We start from the raw sequence: 26,747 nt of genomic DNA, 5'->3' as shown, positions 1-26,747 counted from the left end.
AATATGCGGCAGCCAAGATCTCGTGTTGTAAAATGAAAATCTTACAACACGCTGTCATAGCTGCCGTATATTCTTATTTACCAAAGCCGTATGTGTTCAATGGGCCAGACAACATAGAATCTGCACAGCAAATGACTGGTAGCGCTAGTGTGGTCCGCCAAGTCTGTATTTCATCTCTTTCTTAATGATGCAGAACGGCGAATGCATCGATGGCCCAGTGAGGCGTTTAACCTGAAGTTTGTAGAGGGTGTAATTTATATCACATATGGTTGTATAATATTTTGGAATGTTTTTCGTACCATTAACTGGACCTCATTCACTGATGTTACTGTGAACACGAAGAAGGATGTTTATTTGAACATTCAAAATGGTTCAAATGGCTCTGAGCACTATGGGAGTTAACATCTTAGGTCATCAGTCCCCTAGAGCTTAGAACTACTTAAACCTAACTAACCTAAGGACATCACACACATCCATGCCCGAGGCAGGATTCGAACCTGCGACCGTAGCAGTCCCGCGGTCCGGACTGCAGCGCCTAGAACCGCACGGCCACCGCGGCCGGCTTTTGAACATTCTCTTTGACGAAATGTTGCTCGTTCTTCTACTTGTTCACGACGAATACGCTTTAGAGACAGCGGTTTTCCAGTACGACACAAGCCGTGTTTGTCGGGCTGCACGCATATATTTCTGGTTTGACGAACACTCAGGCACCCTACCACAAGCCGACTGGTCCGTTAAACTACCAAGATCTTAATCTTGAAAAAAACGTCTGGGACTATTTGGGAGTAACGTGACAATCAAGGTCCTCGCAGTTTAGTAGCTCTGCAAATGTAAAGGTCGTGTGACTAGGGCCTCCCGTCGGGTAGACCGTTCGCCTGGTGCAAGTCTTTCGATTTGACGCCATTTCCGCCACTTGTGCGTCGATGGGGATAAAATTATGATGATTAGGACAATACAACACCTAGTCCCTGAGCGGAGAAAATCTCCGACCCAGCCGGGAATCAAACCTGGGCCCCTTGGGATTGACATTCTGTCGCACTGACGACTCAGCTACCGGGGGCGGGCGGTAGCTCCTCCAGGTATAATAATAAATAAATGGCTTTAACTGGATGTGGCTCACTTGAAGAAACTTGGGGACTCCTCTCCTGGCCGAGTTCATGGCGTTATGAAGGCTGGTGTCACAGGGTATTAGAATGGCGTCTCATACAGATGACTAATGTTTTGTATGGTGTGTTTATGTGTAGCAGCTAAATTTTTGTGTGGAGCACTAATATGCCAGTGACCTTGTTGTGAAGTATCAGGGCTTGCCTTGGCTGCCGCAGTGCCCTTCGCGGTGGAGGAGCGGTCGGGCGTGATCAGCGTGGTGGACGAGATCGGCAAGTACGCGCCCACGCTGTACGACTTCGAGGCGGTGGTGGCGGCCGACCCGGACGTGGCGCTCGTCACCAACGTCACCATACACGTCGTCAAGCTGGACGGGGCGCAGCCGCAAGACATCAAGTGAGTGACAGCACCTCCATACTCACGTGTCAAGCTAAGGAGTCGAAAGTTGCACAGGTCACACAAATACACAAGAAAGGAGTTGTAATTAATCGCCGCACGGAGTGGCCGAGCGGTCTGCGGCGCCATGTCACGGACTGCGCGGCCCCTCCCGCAGGAGGTTCGAGTCCTCCCTCGGGCATGGGTGTGGGCGTTGTTCTTAGCATAAGTTAGTTTACATTACTTTAAGTAGTGTGTAAGACTAGGGACGGATGACCTCAGCAGTTTGGTCCCTTAGAAATTCACACACTTTTGAACATTTGTAATTAATCAGTTGAATTACAGATCCATATCACTAACATCAATTTTTGATAGAGTCTTAGGACATATATTGTTTTCAAACATTACGAATCAGCTCGAAGAAAACGGTCTTGTGACACAGAGTACCGATGCAGGAAATATCGTTCTTGTAAAACAGAACTGGCTCTTTATTCACATGAAGCTAAGACTGTCATCGACAGCGGGTCTCCAATTGAGTCGATATTTCTATATTTCCGGAATTCTTTTGATACCATCACTCACGCGCAGGTTTTAAATCAAATTGCGTGTCTATGTAGTATCGACGCAGCTGTACGACTGCGATTTGCTGTCATCAGTGTCACAGTTCGTGGTTATTGATGAAAAATCGCGAGGTGTTATAGTCCCTCTGTTGTTACTGATATATATAAATTGCTGCTCTATATAAACTATTCAGGAGACAATCTGAGCAGCACTCTAAGACTGCAGATGAAGCTGACATTTAACGTCTAGTAAAATCATCAGATTATCAAAAAGATCTGCAAAAAGATTTAGACAGAATATCCGAATGGTGCGAAATGTAGAAATTGCGCAATCAAACGACAAATAGCGCAAATTTAAAGGCTGTCAGTTCGATGAAGCAACAAGGAATGACAATTACGAATAACTGAAATTGGATCACACATAAAATGTTATGGGGGATCGAACTAAAGACTGCATTTCACTGGCAGAACACTTAGCAGATGCGACAAATGGAGTATGGAGACAGCTCCGATTGTGCTTTACCGTCCTCCGACCTCTTTCTTTTAAAATTGCTGGACGGTATGGGATTCTTGCCAGACAGAATTGATGGATAATGTCAAAAAATTTGGAAGAAGGGCAGCTCATTTTGTTCTGTTGCGAAATAGGGGACATGGTGTCGCTAATATGATACGTGAGTTGGCATGGCTATCTTTAAAACAAAGGTGTTTTTCGTTGAGACAAGATCTTTTCACGAAGCTACAGTCACCGACTTCCTTCTCGGAATGCGAAAATATTCTGTTATCGCCCACCGATATAGGGAGAAATGATAACCGTAGTAAAATAATAGAAGTAGGATCTCGCACGGAAAAAATAAACTGTTCCCTTTTCGAGCGCGTTCGGGAATGGAACAGTAGTCTGATGTTGGTTGGATGAACCCTCTGCCAGGCACTTAAAGCTCGAATTGCAGAGCAGTTATGTAGATGTAGATCCGCTTGCGGAATACTTGCGTATGTGCGGTTACGAGCCACCACAAAATTCAGTATTAAATATTCTGCAAGTTAGTGGGAATGTACCGGGTGATCAAAAAGTCAGTATAAATTTGAAAACTGAATAAATCCAGGAATAATGTAGATAGAGAGGTACAAATTGACACGCATGCTTGGAATGACATGGGGTTTTATTAGAAAAAAAAATACAAACGTTCAAAAAATGTCCGACAGATGGCGCTTCATCTGATCAGAATAGCAATAATTAGCACAACAAAGTAAGACAAAGCAAAGATGATGTTCTTTACATGTAATACTCAATATGTCCACCATCATTCCTCAACAACAGCTGTAGTCGATGAATAATGTTGTGAACAGCACTGTAAAGCATGTCCGGAGTTATGGTGAGGCATTGGCGTCGGATGTTGTATTTCGGCATCCCTAGATATGTCGGTCGATCACGATACACTTGCGACTTCAGGTAACCCTAAAGCCAATAATCGCACGGACTGAGGTCTGGGGACCTGGGAGACCAAGCATGACGAAAGTGGCGGATGAGCACACAATCATCACCAAACGACGCGCAGAAGAGATCTTTCACGCGTCTAGCAATATGGGGTGTTTTTTCTGGTTCTAATAAAACCCCATGTCATTCCAAGCATGTGTGTCAATTTTTACCTCTCTATCTACATTATTCCGTGGTTTATTAAGTTTTCAAATTTATACAGACTTTTTGATCACCCTGTATTTGAAGTGTTCCTGACAGTTTTAGCGAATGATTTCGCCACCAACGTCGTCCGACATGGCTCCCATCAAAATATTGCTGGGACATACTCGAGAGACCAGTTTGCGCACAAAATCCTGCACCGGCAACACTTTCACAGTTATGGACGGCTATAGAGACAGCACGGTCCAGTGCTTCTGAAGGCGACAGCCACCGACTTGTTGAGTGCACGCCACGTCACGTTGCTGCTCTATACCGGGGAAAAGGAGGTCCGAGGCGGTATCGCATGACTTTTGTCACCTCAGTGCAAAGTGTGTTATGAGTAACGTAGTGATGAATTGTTGTTTCTGCGTTGTTCTGTAGGCGGGAAGTGGAGCTGCACGTACTGGAGAACCAGCCGGCGTCGGTGGTGGGGCAGCTGCCGCCCCCGGCGCAGGAGGCAGTACTGGGGGCGGAGGTGCGCTACACGCTGGCCAACGGGCACGAGGAGGCGGCGCGCAGCCTGGTTGTGGGGGCCGACGGCTCGCTGCTGGCGCAGAGGCCGCTCGACCGCGAGCGCCAGGACGTCTTCCACCTGACCGCGCTCGCCGAGACCTCCAGGGGCATCGCCGCCGTCTACCAGGTAGCCACACTGCCACAGACACAGGGACCGACGTCCCGAGCACCGAGACAGTTGCACTACAAATAGTAACATAAAGACTGGGCCGCGCGGGCTTAGCCGAGCGGTCTGAGGCGCTGTAGTCATGGACTGTGCGGCTGGTACCGGCGGAGGTTCGAGTCTTCCCTCGGGCATGGGTGCGTGTGTTTGTCCTTAGGATATTTAGGTTAAGTAGTGTGTAAGCTGAGGGACTGATGACCATAGCAGTTAAAACCCATAACATTTCACATACATTTGAACATTTTTGAAAAGGACTGGTCTAATAAAAAAAAATGTTTTCTTAGTCTAAATCAGACAACTGTCAAACACGGATCTCTCCTACACTCCCAATAAAACTGTGAAACCGTCGTGTCTTTCTGTTTGTGTGAACACGCTAATCTCCAAAGTTATTGGACAATTTTTAAGGGGTTTTCACAGGTAATTTTAATGCAGCTTGGGGCAACATAACGCCTACATTTAATCAAAACCGGATCCCAGAAAAGAAGATATCGCAATTTAAAGTTATAGCTAAAACTATCGTGTTTGTATCTATCCCTGTTCGAACACGCTAATCTCCAAGACTGCTAGACGGTGTTTTCACAAGTAGCTTGAGCGTGGCTTGGGTGAAAGTACGGTCTTTATTTCATCAGAATCGGATCACTGAGAAAAAAAGATACCTTGATTTAAAATTCTATCTAAAACAGCCGCCGATGTCTGTTTGAAATCCTTGAAAAAGCTGTTTACTTTTTCACGTTTGAGCTGTATCATATTTGTTTAAATGCTTTTTTATTATTTTTTTCTGCGTAATGCAATTAAAAGTAATGAATACAATGCTTATAGGACCCTTAATGTGTTTAACCCATACCTCATACTAATATCCTCGATATGCAGCAGGATTTTAGAACATATCGGGTGATCAAAAAGTCAGTATAAATTTGAAATGTGAATAAACCACGGAAAAATGTAGATAGAGAGTTAAAAATTGACACACATACTTGGAATGACATGGGCTTTTATTAGAACAAAAAAAAGTTCACAAAATGTCCGACAGATGCCGCTGGACAGCAAAACGTCAGTGACTGCTCATGACAATCGTGTACAAAAGGAGCTGTAATGAGAGAGAGAATCAGATGCGCCAGCAGTCGCAGCGTGTTGACGTTACCTCAAAAGGCGTTTTTAGTGAAGCTGTATTATCAGAATAGGGAATGTGCTAGTTCAGCGTTACGATCCTATCGCTATAGGAAGGGGATTCGAACGCGCAAAGGTCCGTTGACAAATGCAGCTGTGGCGAGAATGATTTCGAAGTTCGAAGCCACGGGTTCTTTAGACGATAGACCACGTTGTAGCACAAGGCGTAATGCTACTGAGACAGTTCAGGAAGAAATGGAGACTGTAGCGGGTTCGTCTATGCACGGGTAAGTCATCGCTCGTGCAGTCGCACGTCGCACCGGCATTCCATACACTACTGTTTGGTTGGCACTTAGACGTACCCTCCGATGCTATCCGTACAAAATCCATCTGCATCATGAACTGTTACCTGGCGATTTAGTGAAGCGGAGGGCATTTGCAGTGTGGGCGTTTCAAAAGATGGCGGAAGATGGCGATTGGTTGAGGTGTTGTGGACCGACGAAGCTCATTTCATGTTCCGAGGGTCTGCCAACGCCCACAACTGCAGAATTTGGGCTACCGAAAATCCTAGAACTGTCGTGGAAACTCCATTGCACAACGAGAAAGTCACGGTATGGGTTGGATTTACCACATCTACCGTTATCGGACCTTTTTTCTTCCAGGTAGTGCGTGATTCTGGTTTTGTAACTGCTACGGTGACGGGTGAGAGGTACGCCGCTATGTTACAGAATCGCAAAATCCCCAGCCTGGCTCATAAACACCTGCTGGAACGTATGATGTTTGTGCAGGATGGCGCTCCACGCCATATTGCTAGACGCGTGAAAGATCTCTTGCGTGCGTCGTTTGGTGATGATCGTGTGCTCATCCGCCACTTTCATCATGCTTGGCCTCCCAGGTCCCCAGACCTCAGTACGTGCGATTATTGGCTTTGGGGTTACCTGAAGTCGCAAGTGTATCGTGATCGACCGACATCTCTAGGGATGTCGAAATACAACATCCGACGCCAATGCCTCACCATAACTCCGAACATGCTTTACAGTGCTGTTCACAACATTATTCCTCGACTACAGCTATTGTTGAGGAATGATGGTGGACATATTGAGCATTTCCTGTAAAGAACATCATCTTTGCTTTGTCTTACTTTGTTATGCTAATTATTGCTATTCTGATCAGATGAAGCGCCATCTGTCGAACATTTTTTGAACTTTTGTATTTTTTTGGTTCTAATAAAACCCCATGTCATTCCAAGCATGTGTGTCAATTTGTACCTCTCTATCTACATTATTCCGTGATTTATTCAGTTTTCAAATTTATACTGACTTTTTGATCACCTGGTATATTGCGTTCCAACATTTTGAATTACCTCCAAGAAAACGGTTATCGCCACACAGTCAACATGGGTTTAGAAAACATCGTTCCTGTGAAACACAACTAGCTCTTTATTCACATGAAGTGTTGAGTGCTATTGACAAGGGATTTCAGATCGATTCCGTATTTCTGGATTTCCGGAAGGCTTTTGACACTGTACCACGCAAGCGGCTCGTTGTGAAATTGCGAGATTATGGAATATCGTCTCAGTTATGTGACTGGATTTCTGATTTCCTGTCAGAGAGGTCACAGTTCGTAGTAATTGACGGAAAGTCATCGAGTAAAATACAAGTGATTTCTGGCATTCGACAAGGTAATGTTACAGGCCCTTTACTGAACCGTATCTATATAAACGATTTAGGAGACAATCTGAGTCGCCGACTTCGATTGTTTGCAGATGACTCTGTTGTTTATCGACTAATAAAGTCATCAGAAGATCAAAACAAACTGCTAAACGATTTAGAAAAGATATCTGAATGGTGCCAAAAGTGGCAGTTACCCTAAACAACGAAAAGTGTGAGGTCATCCACATGAGTGCTAAAAGGAACTCGTTATACCTCGGTTACACGATACATCAGTCTAATCTAAAAGCCGTAAATTCAACTAAATACCTAGGTATTACAATTACGAACAACTTAAATTCGAAGGAACATACAAAATATGTTGTGGGGAAGGCTAACCAAAGACTGCGTTTTATTGACAGGACACTTAGAAAATGTAACAGACCTACTAAGTAGGCTGCCTACAGTAAGTTTGTCCGTCCTCTTTTGGAATACTGCTGCTCGGTGTGGGATCCTTACCAGATAGGACTGACGGAGTACATCGAAAAAGTTCAAAGAAAGGCAGCACGTTTTGTATCATCGCGAAATATGGGACAGAGTGTCACAGAAATGATACAGAATTTGGGCTGGAAATCATTAAAAGAAAGGCGTTTTTCGTTGCGACGGAATTTTCTCACGAAATTCCAATCACCAACTTTCTCCTCCGAATGCGAAAATACACTCCTGGAAATGGAAAAAAGAACACATTGACACCGGTGTGTCAGACCCACCATACTTGCTCCGGACACTGCGAGAGGGCTGTACAAGCAATGATCACACGCACGGCACAGCGGACACACCAGGAACCGCGGTGTTGGCCGTCGAATGGCGCTAGCTGCGCAGCATTTGTGCACCGCCGCCGTCAGTGTCAGCCAGTTTGCCGTGGCATACGGAGCTCCATCGCAGGCTTTAACACTGGTAGCATGCCGCGACAGCGTGGACGTGAACCGTATGTGCAGTTGACGGACTTTGAGCGAGGGCGTATAGTGGGCATGCGGGAGGCCGGGTGGACGTACCGCCGAATTGCTCAACACGTGGGGCGTGAGGTCTCCACAGTACATCGATGTTGTCGCCAGTGGTCGGCGGAAGGTGCACGTGCCCGTCGACCTGGGACCGGACCGCAGCGACGCACGGATGCACGCCAAGACCGTAGGATCCTACGCAGTGACGTAGGGGACCGCACCGCCACTTCCCAGCAAATTAGGGACACTGTTGCTCCTGGGGTATCGGCGAGGACCATTCCCAACCGTCTCCATGAAGCTGGGCTACGGTCCCGCACACCGTTAGGCCGTCTTCCGCTCACGCCCCAACATCGTGCAGCCCGCCTCCAGTGGTGTCGCGACAGGCGTGAATGGAGGGACGAATGGAGACGTGTCGTCTTCAGCGATGAGAGTCGCTTCTGCCTTGGTGCCAATGATGGTCGTATGCGTGTTTGGCGCCGTGCAGGTGAGCGCCACAATCAGGACTGCATACGACCGAGGCACACAGGGCCAACACCCGGCATCATGGTGTGGGGAGCGATCTCCTACACTGGCCGTACACCACTGGTGATCGTCGAGGGGACACTGAATAGTGCACGGTACATCCAAACCGTCATCGAACCCATCGTTCTACCATTCCTAGACCGGCAAGGGAACTTGCTGTTCCAACAGGACAATGCACGTCCGCATGTATCCCGTGCCACCCAACGTGCTCTAGAAGGTGTAAGTCAACTACCCTGGCCAGCAAGATCTCCGGATCTGTCCCGCATTGAGCATGTTTGGGACTGGATGAAGCGTCGTCTCACGCGGTCTGCACGTCCACACGAACGCTGGTCCAACTGAGGCGCCAGGTGGAAATGGCATGGCAAGCCGTTCCACAGGACTACATCCAGCATCTCTACGATCGTCTCCATGGGAGAATAGCAGCCTGCATTGCTGCGAAAGGTGGATATACACTGTACTAGTGCCGACATTGTGCATGCTCTGTTGCCTGTGTCTATGTGCCTGTGGTTCTGTCAGTGTGATCATGTGATGTATCTGACCCCAGGAATGTGTCAATAAAGTTTCCCCTTCCTGGGACAATGAATTCACGGTGTTCTTATTTCAATTTCCAGGAGTGTATTTTGTTGACACCGACTTACATAGGGCAGAACGATCACCACGATAAAATAAGGGAAATCAGAGATCGTACGGAAAGGTATAGGTGTCCATTCTTTCCGCGCGACGTACGAGATTGGAATAATAGAGAATTGTGAAGGTGGTTCGATGAACCCTCTGGCAGGCACTTGAATGTGATTTGCAGAGTATCCATGTAGATGTAGAATATTATTAAATCACGAAAGTAGCTCTATCTGTTACGTTTACACGACTAAACTGCTGAACCCATCTCGATTAAATTTCGTATGGAAGTAGCATTAACACCGGCTACCTTAGAACATAAGCACCTCAGAGTATGAAGTAGGGAATGGAACATCTATTTTTCAGAACAGAGAAGATAAGTTCTGTTATAAAATTATTAAATTTTAAGCATAGTGTCCATACCATACTTCAACAGAACAGTGCATAGATGTGCAATCCTGCCCATTCTCCTCTGAAAGGACCGCTCGGTAGTGACACTGTAGACGCTGCTGCGGTGTGCACTGGGGCCGTGGATCGGAAGGGGGGGGGGGGAAGGGGATGAGGGAAGGGGTGCCAGTCACTAGCAATGCTTACTGGAGTAGGTAGACATGTGAGAGCAGCTGATATTATTGCCCATATAACAGCTTTCTTACTCACTATCACTCATAACACTGCGAATTTTTATTTCAGTATTTATATAATATTATTTTTACTGACTTCTGAAATGAATTTTGCAGTCAGAACCTAATCTGTAGCATAGCCCGAGGTCTAGGTTGGGCTGGAATGTTGAAATTTGCTTGAAAGTCGATCAAGCCAATGAATGTATCTTGCACAGCACTAAGTACCAGAACACCAGTAGTTTTGACAGTGACGTTTACCGTACGACGTCCGCAGGTCGTGGTCTCGCTCCCGCGTTCTCCCTTCCCAAGCACGGGGTCCTGGGTTCGATATCCGGCGGGGTTAGAGATTCTCATCTGCCTCGAGGTGACTGGGTGTTTGTGGTGTCCTCATCATTTCATCATCATTCATGAAAGTGGCGAAATTGCACTGGGCAAAGGTTGGGACATTGTACGGGCACTGATAACCGCGTAGTTGAGCGCCCCACATACCAAACAGCATCATCATCATCATCATCATATACGGGATGTCACGTATGCTGTGCACTTATCGACTGGTAGAAGCAAAAATGGTTCAAATGCCGCTAAGCACTATAGGACTCAACATCTGAGGTCATCAGTCCCCTAGACTTAGAACTATTTAAACCTAGCTAACCTAAAGACATCACACACATCCACGCCCGAGGCAGGACTCGAACCTGCGACCGTAGCAGCAGCGCTGTTCCGGACTGAAGCGCCTAGAACCGCTCGGCCACAGCGGCCGGCTATGTTGTGGACTTTCGCATGTGAATTCGACCTCATGCTAGAGACGTAGGTTAGACTCTTTCAGTGGTGAAACTCTATTCTAAACTTATTTTGGACTTTCTGATGAAGACTTCCTCTTTGAAGAGCAAACATGAAGCCGAAGAGATTACGTGATCGAGAGTGCTATAATCGGAGATAAATCTTCGCTTGCGACTGCAGTACCTATATAAAAATGTCATTCAAAGGCGGAAATGTAATAAAAAATGAACAGTCACAACTGCAAGAACCTTCTTTTTTTCTTGCGGTTGTACATTTTCATTTTAAGTAATAAAAAACAGCTATGCTCCTAGAGAAATGTTGTAAAAATTACGGATATGCAATTGTTTTCGATCTTGTACTATTGCCACGTCCTTTGTTGATACGATACGAGGACCTGCTGCTACCACACTGCACTGTGCGCCTTCAAAGCCTGAGACACGGCCGCTGCCGTAGTCCATACACATCACCAATCACGACGTTTTATTAAACCGCCTGTGGCATCCCTGTGCGGCAGCCCGCAGCACTTCCCTGCCTTGCTGTTCCAACAGCGGAAAGCATACATCTCCTGTCTGGGACGTAGCGGAGAAACTTGTTTACTCTGTTTCTGCATCAGCAGCCTCAATTTCTGGCCATGTGAGTTGATCTTGTACCGCGTGAAGATTAAATAAAACTAATCGTTGGATGTCACACGTTGTGACCTACGCCTTGAAGCATAGAATACCGATATCCAGCACTGATATAATGTTTAAACTACCGCAACGCGTGCAGTTTTAGCGGAATGCAGTCAGACACCGTGGAAACATCAACCGCCGAGACAGGCGAGTATTGACTTACTCGGCAGTTTATTGTTGTGTCTGGTAATTGGAAACGAATGTTTTCGCGCCACAGCCGTTTCTAGAGAAACAGGGTCAACATCCCAGTCCGACATCCAGAACTGAACTTGAGCCCCTGTCGTTCCAAACAGAGTGAAGCCAAAAAAGAGAAGAAAAGTAAGCAAAGGAGAGGATGCTAAATTTTATAACGAATGGCATATTAGTGCGGTTTTGTTTTCCGACATATAGATACAAGATCTAAAATTAATTTTTTTTCCATGAACGCAATGAAATTTGAAATGGTAGTGATGTTGCTATTAAAAATTTCCCGTAGAAGTATCGGAATATCTAGATCAGTAGCCTCTAGATGCACAACTTCGCGACGTATTAAAGTGTTGTGCTGGCTATTATGGGAGTCGGCGCCGATACAAACAAGGACGGAGAGAAGTTGCGATGGCCGGTGGCAGGAATCCAAAATGATCTGTACATGACACTTGCAGATCAATAGAGTACTTTATTTATAAAAAGTAAAGAAAAACAACTTAGATTCTCTTTATGAGGTGGCTTGATGTGCTTCCTGTGCCGCCTACATAAAAGCACTCCGTCTTCAGGCCACAAGTGGCCCATCGGCACCATCCGACCGCCGTGTCATCCTCAGATGAGGATGCGGATAGGAGGGGCGTGTGGTCAGCACACCGCTCTCCCTGTCGTTACGATGGTATTCTTGACCGAAGCCGCTACTAATCGTTCGAATAGCTCCTCAATTGGCATCACGAGGCTGAGTGCACCCCGAAAAATGGCAACAGTGCGTGGCGGCCTGGATGGTCACCCATGCAAGTGCCGACCAAGCCCGACAGAACTTAACTTCGGTGATCTGACGGGAACCGGTGTATCCACTACGGCAAGGCCGTTGCCGTGCCTCATACATGCAATTACGTTTACACATTACTATTACTGGCTGAACGCACGCTAAGTATCGTCTTCTTATTGCTCAGTGGTGATTCTCTCGTAGTCTTCGACCGAAATGGGCCCGACCAGCGATGGGCCGCTGTATAAGTCAGCGTTGACAGGGGATGATGAACCCTGTCTTCTTGGATGTGTGGCGCTGCCCGCTCTTTCCACTCGCGCGCAGATCAGAGCCGTCTTGATGCGCCGCTGCGCTGTTCGGTGTGCAGCCGATCCATTGGGACTGCACATAAAGTGCATCGCTGCGCAGTGAAATTTACTTTGACTGGTTATAGGTGACCGTGATCAGTGGTTGGATGATGAGCAGCAGGGTGACAGCCTGGACACGATGGCGGAAGTGACGTTCCACGGAGAAGGCACACGCTATTGTCCGACGATTTGACCCGCGGTCTGCTACCTGCTATTTAGTCTTCAGTTGTGGACGAAGTCCCTAGCAAGTGATGCCCCGTGAGGCGCTAGTTCGTAGATGACAACCCACGAAGTGGTGCAGGGGGGGCATTCTGTAAGGACACAGCGGTTTGACACGTGCCGACGATGTGCTATTCGATCTTCGGATTCGGAAGAACGTCAGTCCGCAGAGACTGTGCGATCGGCGACGGCAGCTCCGACAGGGACACTGGACAGTCGGCATTCTGTCACGGGGTGACTCGATGTGTAACTGTTGTAAATCGGTTGAGCCGCGACCTTTATAGCCAGATAGCGGAAAGATACGGTGACCAGCGCCAGGAGTATGCGTTTGGCGGCAGCAATGTGGTGCCAGCACCGGTGTGAGATTAGCGCTAACAGGACGCGTGGCGACCGCTGGAGACTGAATGGAAGAAAAACCCGTCTGGTTATGTAAACGTCAGATTGTTTCCTTGTGCTCACCAGTACCCGTGTAGCGAGCGAGTGAGGAAGTCGGCTACTCCCGGTACAAGGCTGTAAGAAGGGTAGCAGGCGTGCAGGCGCCATCCCGTACGATACTACAGTAGTAGCAATGGAATTTATTGGAGGGGGAAGGGGGGGAGGGCAATGCGTGGTAACGCAACGTATGTTAATATTTTGTAGTCTCCTTCTTCCGCACGTACATGTGTCCGAAGATGAATGCCAAATCTGTTAATTTCTAGTAATACTGTCGGATCCATATAATCTGTTGTTGAATGTGGAATCAGACACCAGCACATAAAGTTAGCCGATACGTAAATAGTTACACCAACAGCAGCTTTGGTAATCGAAACGGGACAAATGTTCCCGCCCGTAACACACACACAAATGTCAGCGGCAATGGTCCCTCCGATATCGTAAATTGAAAATCCTCTAAGAGCGTGATATTTTCATTCAAAAAAAAAAAAAAAAAAAAGGTTCAAATGGCTCTGAGCACTATGGGACTTAACTTCTAAGGTCATCAGTCCCCTAGAACTTAGAACTACTTAAACCTAACTAACCTAAGGACATCACACACATCCATGCCCGAGGCAGGATTCGAACCTGCGACCGTAGCGGTCGCGCGGTTCCAGACTGTAGCGCCTTTAACCGCTTGGCCACCAGGGCCGGCGATATTTTCATTGTTGCGGTTTCAGTTGACGATGTTGTTTCTCTTGAAGTCGAGATTGGTTCGTTGGAAATAAACGACACTGGCTGTTGAACGCTGCGGTTTATTTTACAATAGCCGTTCTGTCACTCCGTAGACGACATTGAAATATTCTTTGCTGTAATTGTAATTGCGGGGCTCATGGTGTTCCGTTGTGAACACCTGAAAATCCCCTAAGGATCGATACCGGCCCTAGAAAAATGTTGGTAGAACTGATGCTTCGATTCATTAGAAACAATTCGAAATGTCACAAATTAGTCAAGGTCTTCGTTTGTTTCGGAGTATCAACGTGAACTAATCATACATAATATGTGTCACATGTCAGTGTGTGAGAAAACCGCGTAGCAAGATGCCTTAGTGGTTAGGTCTCTGAATTCGCTTTTGGAGAGGGGTCGTTTCAATTCCTGTCTGGCCATCCATATTAAAAGGCTGAGTGGTTTCCTCAAGACCAATAAGACACATGGTGCGATGATTCCCCCGAAAAGGGCACGGCTGTCAATTTTGCCCATACCCTCCTGTCGTAGCTAGTGCTCCGATTCTAGTGTCAACGTTGTTGATCGACATGACTCGCTAATCTTCCTCCCTTTCTCAAACAAACGAATGAAGAGAGAGACATACAAATGAAAAAAAGTGGTGTGAACTGTCCTAAATGACAGCGGACTTCTTTGCAACTGTGCGATGTGGCCCTGTGGCTGAGAAACTGGCTGAATCTGGCAAAAGAAGGTACAAGTCACCGGCCTGCGAACTCGATTAGATTTTTCGTAATTTCGTGTAAATCACTTTAAGTAAATATCACAGTGTGGGCAAATGGCCAGCGTTGGCAGCGAAGTCTTTGGTCTGATTACCAGAGACCATCTCATATCTCTTAGCGGTAGAAAGCTCCGGAACGAGATCAACTCTGTCTTGTGGGCCATATGAGAAACTCTTTAAATGAGTAGTTGGCTACACTGAAGCGAAAGATACCGGTGACTTCAAAAAAAACTTTAGCAACTATAGTCTTAGTAAATAATCTTTTATCTTTTTACATTTTTGTGTCTGCTCGTGACAGCTTTTTTGCAAGCTGGGGTATTAGTATTTTGTACAACTTACACAGAGGACATTCAACCAAGACCTTAAATTACAAAAGATATAAAAATAAAGCATGTATAATTATAAGTTTCATATAAATATGCCGAGCATAAGGAAGGGAATGACTGTGGATTTATTGAAGGCTTCATTTTTTGATAAATTAGTTTTAATATATTTACCAGTTAAAAATTAAATTCAGTTGTATGCGGTATGATGTGTACCAGATGAAGTATTGTAATTGTTTGATTTCCTCAATTGTGTCTGTCGCGATCCCAGTAAGATTGGTTTCAGTTATCATTTACATAACTTATTCTGACGCACTACAACTGGAGAAAGGAAACAATAATATGCCTGATATGGTAATGTAACTCTCAGAATCATCAGAGTCTTACTTACTAACTTGAGAGAAATGGAATCCTGGTTGGCGGTGCATAGAAATGAGCTGATGATGTGAGACTCGCGTGACAGCTTCTCCCGGGTGGAGGCTGCGGCGACAGTGCTGCCCTACACTAGGAGGATCTCTTCCATGGCGTTCTGAAAAATGTTCTACAGGCATGTCATACATTTGACTTCCCAACTCGCATTATTCGTTTCGCCAACCGAATATCTAGTACCAAATTTCGTTTCAGCTATGCCCTCTTTACCACTCTAAAAGGCACAGTCTCGTCAATAATGTTCCTCTTTAAAAGCATTCCTGCATGATTTGACTACTTTTCAGTTTTTTCAGACATTCGTGAACTCCAAGTTCTGTTAAGGTGTAAATTTTTCGCGTCCCTCTGATTGTGAGTAGCGCCATTGTTATACAAATGACACATTGATGCATGCCCGTACGACCTGTCCAGGTACTACAATAATGACTCGGGACCTGTCTGTGGCGAGTTTCTCGGTAGCTCCAGGCGATTTGGGGGCTCCTGCCTGCTTAATTTAAATGTACTGAACAAATCTTAGCCCAGCGGTCAAGTCACGCGTGTTCATAAAGTGAACCGAAACGATTAGAATTCACGGGCCTCATCAACTGACGGAAATGGTAAACTGTTACACCATTAAGAATTTAGTGTACTTTGTGGAAATGTTCCTCCCATAAAGCGTATTCCAATCAGAACCGATGTTCAGCAATAATAGCCCGACTCCTGTGGCCACTAATAGACCCCTACTTTCATCTTGCTGCAATGCATACTGTAGTGGTTCGAGAATTCTTTGATCTTTCACATAAACTGACATACAGATTGCTAATTACATTGCCCATTGCTGGCAGCCAAAAATGTAGTAAGTTCTCCAAAATTCTTTGCGATGTCACGTAGCATGCAAATTAACAATGATATCGCCCTACCCTAGGCCTCAAACAACAAAAGATTATGAGACTAGGTGATTGATGTGCGAACGGAACACATTAGCTACAGTATTAAAATACGAAATGTTTGCGTTTGTTACAATACCTTTTACACTTAAAAGTAAATTACAAATCTCAAGAGATTTGACTGAGCATGGAAACGACTCAGTTATTAAAGGGAAGGAGGGGGAATGAACAGTCTCACCATTCTTCGTAGTCATTTGTGGCATCGTGGTGGCATGGTGGCGACGACGTGTCTCCTCGTAGCTGCGCGGTGTCCAGTCAGCTGCTGGTCTCCATGTCCCAGATTGGTGGCAAGGCACGGAAGGATCTCCATGTTGTGGGTTGCGTGGCCGAAGCTGCGATGTCACGGTGTCGAGAGGCGGATGTTGGCTATGGATCGAAGTGCCCACGCGTCCTCTTGCTTCCGTACGGTCTCACTAACTCCCTTATTCCCTCTTTATCATTACTCCGCTAAGCTCAACGACCCCTCGCAATTTTCCTCTCTCGGTGTTTTCATTGGTGGAATAAATTTTGCCCTGATACCCAATGACTGAACGCCATTTCATGACCATGCCTCACAGTGCAGGATTGAAACTGTCTGCCTTGCGTGGACTAGTGTGTGACTAGGGAATTGGCACCTTAGCACGTCTTCACTGTCAAGGTTGTTCCCAGTGTTGGTCGCACGTTGCTTCGATGATTTTCTGCATTCTTAAGTTGCTGTGAAAGCAGCCACAGAACACTTCCTTGTAACGGCTATCTCTGCATGAGGCCTGGACAGTCTGTCGTCTGTGCTTCGTCTAAGAAACTGATTTATAAGCTTCCTCATTACTATTCAGGAAACATTTTTTTTCAGCAAGCTGATTTCTTCCGCAATTATTTTGTTTCAAATGCCTCTCTGTGCGAATTCTTGACACTTTGTGTGTACGCTCTGTCACGTTCTCGCTTTTTAAGGCAGGTAAAAATGGCTGCTGCGAGCCAAAAGATGCACAAGCCTCCACGTGTGCATTCTTGACGCTTTTGTGTTTGTGATCTATCCCAGTGGCTGCAGGGTTCCGTCAGTTTTCCGCACGCTTCCCATAGTCCTCTAGGCTCTCCGTAAAGTGTCCTTTATTAAGTAACGCTAGGGCATCCTCCAGTCGACCCTCTGCGTGTTGCCAGAACACGTCTCAGGCGCTCGCCCTATGACATCCGACTTTCCCCTCGTCCCAGGCAGCTGGCGCTGTGAGTCAGCGAAAGTGGCCGCTGACGGAGGTATCACAATAGAGACTCTGAATGTCAGCTTGAGAAATTTCTTCCGCATCAGTGCATGAAGTATGGGCAAGATTGTCAGCCGTGTCCTTTTCTGAGGAATCATCACACCAGGTGTCTTACGGTATTTGAGGAAACCATTCAGCCTTTTAACATGGATGGCAAGACAGGAATCGAAACGACCGCTCTCCAAAAGCGAATTCAGAGACTTAAAAACCACTAAACAAATTTATGCGTCTTCCGTCGGATTACACAAATGATCTGTGCGTGACAAATCAGGGACCACCCAGGCCAGGCAGGAATCCATACATTTCTCGAGGCGTTTGTGGTGTGAATTGTACCAATTTCTTGTTGAAATAAGCTACTTCGTATGCTTGTCATCAAAGGTATGACAAGATGGTTAACTATTCCTGTCAAATACTCGAGAACATTGAGCTTCCCTTCAGCAATTACCAAATCAGTCCTGTTGTCATATTCGATAGTTCCCCACAACATGAATTCATGCGCCTCCTGCGACTTTTCACCAGGTCGTCTACGAACACAATGGCGTCTATCTGGTCAACACAAACAGAGGAAAGACTGGAATGAATTTTCTGTCCGCAGGGGATTGTGTGCTGATTTGAAACTTTCTGGTTCAAATGGTTGAAATGGCTCTAAGCACTATGGGACTTAACATCTGAGGTCATCAGTCCCCTAGAACTTAGAACTACTTAAACCTAACTAACCTAAGGAGATCACACACATCCATGCCCGAGGCAGGATTCGAACCTGCGACCGTAGTGGTCGCGCGGTTCCAGACTGAGGCGCCTGAAACCGCTCGGCCACTGCGACCGGCAAAGTTTCTGGGAGATTAAAACTGTGTACCAGAGTGGGACTCGGGCCTGTGACCTTTTGCTTCGGTATTAAATATGAAGTACTAACTGAAGTAAAGCTGGGAGGGCGACTTATGTGTCGTTCTTGGATTGCTCAGATGGTATATCACCTGCTTGCGAAAGGCAAAGATACCGGTTTCGAGGCCCACTCCGGTACACCGTTTTAATTTACCAGGAAATTTTATATCGCCGAGTGCCAGAGACTGCCACTCAGTGTCCCAGCTGACTGGGTGTCAGCGATAAATGTCTCATGGGAACTTGTGATCTCAACTGAGCTTCCAGTGTTATGTTCCCAAAAGTTTGTAGTGACAATCTGCCTTTAACTCTGTCTATTCATCAGAACGAGTCAAAAATCCCAAGATCCTTCTGGAACGACCAGTGTCTACTCTTTTTGCCATACTGTTTCTGTGAGTCCATCTCGTCACCACTTGTTCTGCAATGATTGCGCTGCAATTATGTGTTTATGCACTCTTTTGGTACAATGCCCCACGTCCCTTGTGCCAGATCGGTATCTTTCGGTCAAGGCACTTACGGTTTCTGTCAGTATAAAATGGCAGTTATTCTGTCATAATGGGAAAATTCCAAGCGAGCGAAGCACTTGCCTAGTGAGAGAAGTGATTGAGAGTTGGACGGGAGGTAGACTGGCAGAGGAGGAGTGAAGTGGCTGGCGTGCGGCAGGTGACGGTGTTCGTGGACGACGAGAACGACAACGCGCCGGCGTTCGAGCACGCTCGGTACGAGGGCGCAGTGCGCGAGGACGCGGCGCCGGGCGCCGAGGTGCGGCTGCAGCCGCGGGCGGTGCGCGCCAGCGACGCCGACGCCGGCAGCCACGCCGCCTTCTCGCTGAGCCTGCGCGGCGACGGCAGCCACCTGTTCCGGCTGGACCCCGCCACCGGCCGCCTCTACCTGCGCGCGCCGCTCGACCGCGAGCAGGCGGACCACTACAACCTCAGCGTCGTCGCCAAGGACACTGGTGAGTGCTACTCCTCGGGTGACATACTGTATGGGGTGTTACATAGCGATCGGGTAGAGTTTGTTGACAGTGAAAATTATTGTGCGAGGAAAAGAATTACCGAATTTAAGGCTGACACAATCAGCATTCTTGGATTTAGCCTATGCACATCTTGCGAAAACTTAGCAAGCTACATCCGCGCACGGTCATAAATTTGCCATACCACGTTGCCCGCAAGCGTTGCTGACGCCATCGTAAATTTGGTCAGAGCTGCAATTTGGATAACTGGCACTAAAGCACGATCTTACGGCGGTCTAGTATCGACTTTACACGGACCGTTCAGTCAGTCGCTTTTTAGCTGGTGGTTTATGATGCCACGTAATGAGTAATTTTTGTGTGATATATGTAGCTGGAATGACGATAGGGGAAAGTGAAGGAAGGAAAATCTTTACAGCTCATGACGACAGTACATTTCGCTGTCGTGAATTACACTACTGGCCATTAAAATTGCTGCACCAAGAAAACATGCAGATGACAAACGGGTAGTAATTGGACAAATATATTATACTAGAACTGACATGTGATTACATTTTCACGCAATTTGGGTGCATAGATCCTGATAAATCAGTACCCTGAACAACCACCTCTGGCCGTAATAACGACGTTGATACGCCTGGGCAATCAGTCAAACAGAGCTTGGATGGCGTGTACAGGTACAGCTGCCCATGCAGCTTCAACCCGATACCACAGTTCATCAAGAGTAGTGCCTGACGTACTGTGACGAGCCAGTTGCTCGGCCACCATTGGCCAGACGTTTTCAATTGGTGAGAGATCTGGAGAATGTGCTGTGCCAGGGCAGCAGTCGAACATTTTCTCTATCCGGAAAGGCCCGTACAGGACCTGCAACATGCGGTCGTGCATTATCCTGCTGAAAATTAGGGTTTCGCAGGGATCGAATGAAGGGTAGAGCCACGGGTCGTAACTCATCTGAAATGTAACGTCCACTGTTCAAAGTGCCGTTAATGCGAACAAGAGGTAACCGAGACGTGTAACCAATGGCACCCTATACCATCACGCCGGGTGATACGCCAGTATGGCGATGACGAATACATGCTTCCAATGTGCGTTCACCGCGATGTCGCCAAACACGGATGCGACCATCATGATGCTGTAAACAGGACCTGGATTCATCCGAAAAAATGACGTTTTGCCATTCGTGTACCCAGGTTCGTCGTTGAATACACCATCGCAAGCGCTCCTGTCTGTGATGCTGCGTCAACGGTAACCAGAGCCATGGTCTCCGAGCTGATAGTCCATCCTGCTGCAAACGTCGTCGAACTGTTCGTGCAGATGATTGTTGTCTTGCAAACGTCGCCATCTGTTGACTCAGGGTTCGAGACGTGGCTGCACGATCCGTTATACCCATGAGGATAAGATGCTTGTTATCTCGACTGCTAGTGATACGAGGCCGTTGGGATCCAGCACGGCGTTCCGTATTACCCTCCTGAACTCACCGATTCCATATTCTGCTAACAGTCATTGGATCTCGACCAACGCGAGCAGCAATGTCGCGATACGATAAACCGCAATACCGATAGGCTACAATCCGACCTTTATCAAAGTCGGAGAGGTGATGGTACGCGTTTCTCCTCCTTACCGCATCACAACACCGTTTCACCAGGCAACGCCGGTCAACTGCTGTTTGTGTATGAGGAATCGGTTGGAAACTTTCCTCATGTCAGCACGTGGTAGTTGTCGCCACCGGCGCCAACCTTGTGTGAATGCTCTGAAGAGCTAATCATTTGCATATCGCAGCGTCTTCTTCCTGTCGGCTGAATTTCGCGTATGTAGCACATCTTCGCGGTGTAGAAATTTTAATGACCAGTAGTGTATTATACAATCTTCTAAACTCTATACTCTATACCTCAAGTGCCGTCTAACCTAACGGGATAAAAAATAAAAATAGTATCATAAGATCAACAGAAATGGCACATAGTGTTCCCTAGACCATACCTGAGTGTAGCTTAACTTCTTATGTCGCTGAATTTGAATATCAATGCCCTATGCATTATGCATTAGGCTGTTTCCTGCTTACCAATAAGGTGGCAAATCTTTTATAAAACTATTGTTCTTGAGGTAAATAAAGTATATTTTTAATGTACGAAATTTATAAGGACTGCTCCATATCTGTAGCCATTTCCTATTTTGTTTCACAGTAGTTATTAAAAATTCAGTTCTGACGCTCAGACTGCAAGCGCATTTCGTCGTCTCGTACCATTTCAATAGCTCTTCCCACCCATTATCTGCTTCGTGACCAAGTGTTACAGTAGCTGCCTACCGGTATGACCACCTGCTGCTCCTTAATTCATCCCGGTTTGCGTCCTGTGTCAGTAACACTTTGTAACGCATATCCACATCTAATAATACTTGCAGTAAAATGCTGTAGTGGGAATCGTCACATATTTCAATCATAACAGTAATAATCAAGTATCATTACTACAAAACATATATTTGCGATTATTAGTTACGTGCATTAATCATTGATAAGGAAGGCTTACATCTTACTGCTGCATATACCCTGAGGCGTATTAGTTTTTTCGCTTCAAACAACTTTTGACTCCTTATAGAGATTCGAAACCTCGTTTCACCGTGATGCATAGTGCCCAGAGGCTCTTGAAGTAAAGAACGAATTCTTTAATGACAAATATACTAGTTTTTTTAACTATCACACGTGAATGGAAGGTATGTACTAGTCAATATTCATGGTAGCAATTGTTTCATAGATATGACAAGATGTTATCGAATAAAAATATGTTGAATATGGCGATTTTCGCGCTGCTGCGGCCGTTTGAAAAGCGCGGCACCTGGAAGTTTACCCCACTCTGCGTAGGAACTTGTGACACCGAGGTAAGCTATATTACGCAAGTCTGTATACTTCATCTCCGACAGCGCCAAAAATGCCAACATATTCCAATATCGGAAACAATTTGCATACAGATGGGCACGCGTCTGTAGACGACGCAGTGCTCAAGCGGATGACTTTTCATGTCAACTGAGGAGCTCCACTGTGGGATGAAGATACGTATACAACACGTCAGATCAACAGAACAAAATCATTGCCCCAATCAAAATCAAAATTGGATAATCACCCATTCGAAGAAGGAACCTCAGAAATTCGAAAATGATGTGTTATAGTGTAACGTATCCTATTAGCCACCTTTGATGATAACGCCATGCAGACACTTCACCGCAAAAGCTTGTTCGTCTGTAGATGTTTCAATAAATACAGTTTTCGCTCTGGACAATAGTTAGATTTAGATTTATATAACAGAGCTAATAACTTAAATGATCTTTATATTACTGAAAACTTAATATTGATCTCGCGCACAATTCAATCTGTCAGCAAGTAGTGTAGTGTTAAAGAACTGCATATTTAATTGTAAGCAGAGGAATTCATATTCTCTTATAAAATCTTCCGCAGTCCGGAACCGTGCGACTGCTGCGGTCGCAAGTTCGAATCCTGCCTCGGGCATGGATGTGTGTGATGTCCTTAGGTTAGTTAGGTTTAAGTAGTTCTAAGTTCTAGGGGACTGATGACCACAGCAATTGAGTCCCATAGTGCTCAGAGCCATTTTTTTATAAAATCTTCTCCGTGTTTACACAGCGTCAAGTCGGAGATAAAACTCGAGCTTTGCAAGATTTGTACCACCTTCCTCGTCAGGAGAGGATTCTGGCGGGATAGAAGTTAGCTGCTTTTATAGTGGCGTTCAAGCTTTTCATTAGTGACTTCGCTTGGAATTCCAACGTATGCTACTGTGATTGAGTGGTGGAAGGGGAATGAGACAACGTCCCGCATCACCTATCCCTGTAAGAGTTATGAGTTTAGGTTTTATTTATTTGATGACGCTCCGTATCAGGTGTTCGTCTCCAATGCCCACTCATAGTATAACCTCTGTCTCCGTTAAAAATTTTACTACATATGCGATCCCAGTAGGTCGATGCGTGGGAGAGGATCTTTGTTTTCTCAAAGTTAATCTTGTGCTCTTCCATAAGACTGTGTTCTGCAATCGCTGAGTTCTCAAGATTTCTGTATTTGATGTGCCGTCTTCGTTCAGTGAATCACTTGACTGCTGTGCCTTATATAATTTTAGGCCCATTCACTTGACACAGTGTAGACATCAGGTACTCTCAAATCCAAAATGTCTTTTACAGGATGCAGTAAATCCTTAATTTTCCTCAGAGTCCAGAATATTAGTGCAATGGCATATTTACGTAGTGAACCGCCAGGTTAGGCGAGTGCTTGAACTCGCCGCTTCCGGAATTCGAAGAGGCGAGCTTGCCTCGGATCGAATCCGCCTCGCTGGTTAACGACGTGGGCTGTTGAGCCGCGCAGCCTGGATGTGATTTTTACGCGACTTTCTACGTCCTTCTAGGTAAATACCGGTGTTGGTTCCACGTCTTGCCTAAAATATACGCCTCGCAAAAGTTTAGAAAACGTTCTCACTCTTCAACATGTGATTTACTGTAGACGCAGACAGATGGGGATTCACAGATACCGTCCCGGGGGAGTGATGGCGGCTTGAAGGACATCCGGTCACCAAGTGTCACTAACACTGCCAAAAACTGTGTAACAATGCTGAGCCCGTAGAGGAACGGGAAAAGATAAGAGACAAAAAAGATTACCATATCTACGTAATAAGCGCCCATTTTTGCTTGAATCGCTCCGCAGAATAGAAGGAATTTAGTGAGTTTTTATGCTTAATTTGGATTTATTGGTTTGCGCCTACGATTAGCAACAAATTAAGCTTTAATTTTATGTGGCTTTTATCCGTTTCTCCTGATCCCACTCTTAAGGTGTTTCATTTCAGATCCTAGGTGATGATGGACTGAAACTGTCTGCACTCTGTATAATAAAGTGCTCAGGACAGGATACCTTTGAGCTGGATGGTAGAAAAAGCGCTCGCTTAAGTAAAGATCTGTGTGAGTCGGCTTTCTACTCACAGAATGATTCAATAGCTCATCCAATTTACGTTCAATCAACACGTCAAAAAACGGGAACTTTGGCAATTTTTTTATATTTCTATTTCCATAGTAAATTTGATGTTGAATGAATGGAGTTAAGGCGATCTAAGTACTGATGCAGTGCATCCATCCGTGATGCCAGATAAAAAGGGATGGATTTAGGAAGCAGACTTCGCTCCTGGCAAGCAGTCATCTCCTGACGAAGAAGTTTGTGGTAATCCTCGAAAGCTCGAGTTTTAACTCCGATGTGACGCAGTATGAGCACCGAGAAGATTTTGTACAAGGATGCCTCCGCGAGAAACTTAGATCATTCAAATTCTCGTTCCAGTGTTTTAATTCAGGTTCCCTTTTGTTTTGGCTCACTTCAACCTTAAGACCAATCTTCATTATTTATTTAACATTTATGAGTGAGTTAGTCTCAACCTAATTGCCTCCATGTCAGAAGGCCATTCAACTTTCTATTATTCTCACCTCGTTCTTCCCTGCTGCACTCTACAAATAACACCTAAACAAATAAAAACGTTCTGTATCTATATATGCCTCAGTTGTCTTACTCTTGCAACATTCTCAGTGACCTTTACAGTTTTTATGCTACTTCGCATTGTAGTCATGGAGCAATCCCTCGAAATCCAGCACCTCAACGTGATTACATGTATTGTGCAATTATCGTGTCATTTTTCGTACTAAATTCAGGAACTTTGCGCTTTATTTCGAGAAGGATACCGAGGTAGTTTTCTGTGTTGTTTATTTGTCCCTAATTGTTCCGCTATCGTCATATTTGTTGTCAGTACTAGAGTCAACACAACTCTAGATAATGCTGCCCTGCTTGTGCCGCGACTGTAAGTGTGCGGGTGGCTGAGTGACGTACTGCTGTTCCTTCGAGAGCAAATTAACCTGCATCTACATCTACACCTATTCTTCGAAAGCGACATTATTGTGTGAGAGGAGATACTTCAGGCACCAATATCGCTCCCTCCCTGTTCGGTATTACCGAAAGGTGCGTGATGCGGGGGAAGAACGACTGTCGATAAACCTGCAGACGAGTTCTACTTTCTCGGATTTTCTCGTCGTGATCATTTCGCGAGGCGTATGTGGGATAATGTAATATGTTGCCCGACTCCTCTTTAAACGTATAATCTCTGAATTTCAATAGCAAACTTCTTCGTGGTGAGCAAGCACTCTCCTGTAACGTCTGACAATAGGGTTTCCTGAGCATCTCCGTAACATTCTGGCGGTTAGGAAGCGATCTTGTGACGGAATGTGCCGCTTTTCCTTGGATTTCCGTATATTTTCTATTAAACCAACCTGGTAAATGTCTGCCACTGATGAGCAAGACTGAAGAATAGGTCGAACAAGTCTTTTTAAGCCACTTCTTTCGTTGGTGAATTACATTTACCAAAGACTCTTCCAATGACTCTCACCGTGGCACCTATCTTTCCTACAATTAATTTTATGTAATATTTCCACATTGCGTCGCTCCAGACAGTTTTTGTCTAGGTATTTTACGGCTGCTGCTGTTTCTAGTGATTTTTTGCCAGTAGCATAATCGGACAGTAATGGATATCTTTGTGTATTTATGTGCAGTACATTACATTTACTTACTTTCAAGGTCAACTGTCAGTCCCTTCACCAAAAATCACACGTCTGTAGATCTTCCTGCATTTCGCTAAAGTCTTCTGCCGCTGGAACCTTCTTATAGACCGCAGAATCGTCTTAAAAGCCTCGCGAGGCTTCGGACGTTATCCACTATATCATTTACGTATACCGTCATAGTAATGGCTATCGATATAGTTCCTTTAAGAACAACGTGTTAAGCTCTGATTGCTGGGAAGCTATGAACGTAGTCGAAAAACTGCTTAGACACTCGGTAGACTTGTATTTCGTTCACTAATCGACAATGGGGAATTGAGTACTTTTCTGAAAGCGACCTGGTCGCCTTCGTCTACACCACTCTGGATTTCATCTACCGGCGGAGCGAGATGAGTTTTACGAGTCTTCTGGCCCAAGTCTCTAGAGGAACGGAAGTTTCCAAATGATTGGAAAAGAGCCCAGGTAGTTCCAGTTTTCAAGAAGGGTCGTCGAGCACATGCGCAAAACTATAGGCCTATATCTCTGACATCGGTCTGTTGTAGAATTTTAGAACATATTTTTTGCTCGCGTATCATGTCATTTCTGGAAAGCCAAAATCTACTCTGTAGGAATCAACATGATTCGGGAAACAGC

General features: G+C 45.7%; 1 protein-coding gene across 1 annotated transcript in view; it reads left to right on the top strand.

Annotated features, from left to right (window-relative positions):
• LOC126191751 (cadherin-89D) overlaps positions 1-26,747 on the top strand; it is a 410,787-nt gene that overhangs the window by 314,830 nt on the left and 69,210 nt on the right. The window contains exons 13-15 of the mRNA XM_049932553.1: positions 1,323-1,500; positions 4,093-4,351; positions 19,229-19,523. Of these exons, the coding sequence (XP_049788510.1) occupies positions 1,323-1,500; positions 4,093-4,351; positions 19,229-19,523 (732 nt within the window). The remainder of the gene's footprint in view (positions 1-1,322; positions 1,501-4,092; positions 4,352-19,228; positions 19,524-26,747) is intronic.

This window comes from Schistocerca nitens, chromosome 1 (genome assembly GCF_023898315.1).
Source record: "Schistocerca nitens isolate TAMUIC-IGC-003100 chromosome 1, iqSchNite1.1, whole genome shotgun sequence".
Taxonomy (NCBI): domain Eukaryota; kingdom Metazoa; phylum Arthropoda; class Insecta; order Orthoptera; family Acrididae; genus Schistocerca; species Schistocerca nitens.
Note: the sequence above shows the minus strand (reverse complement) of the source record. Positions and strands in the feature narration are given on the sequence as shown.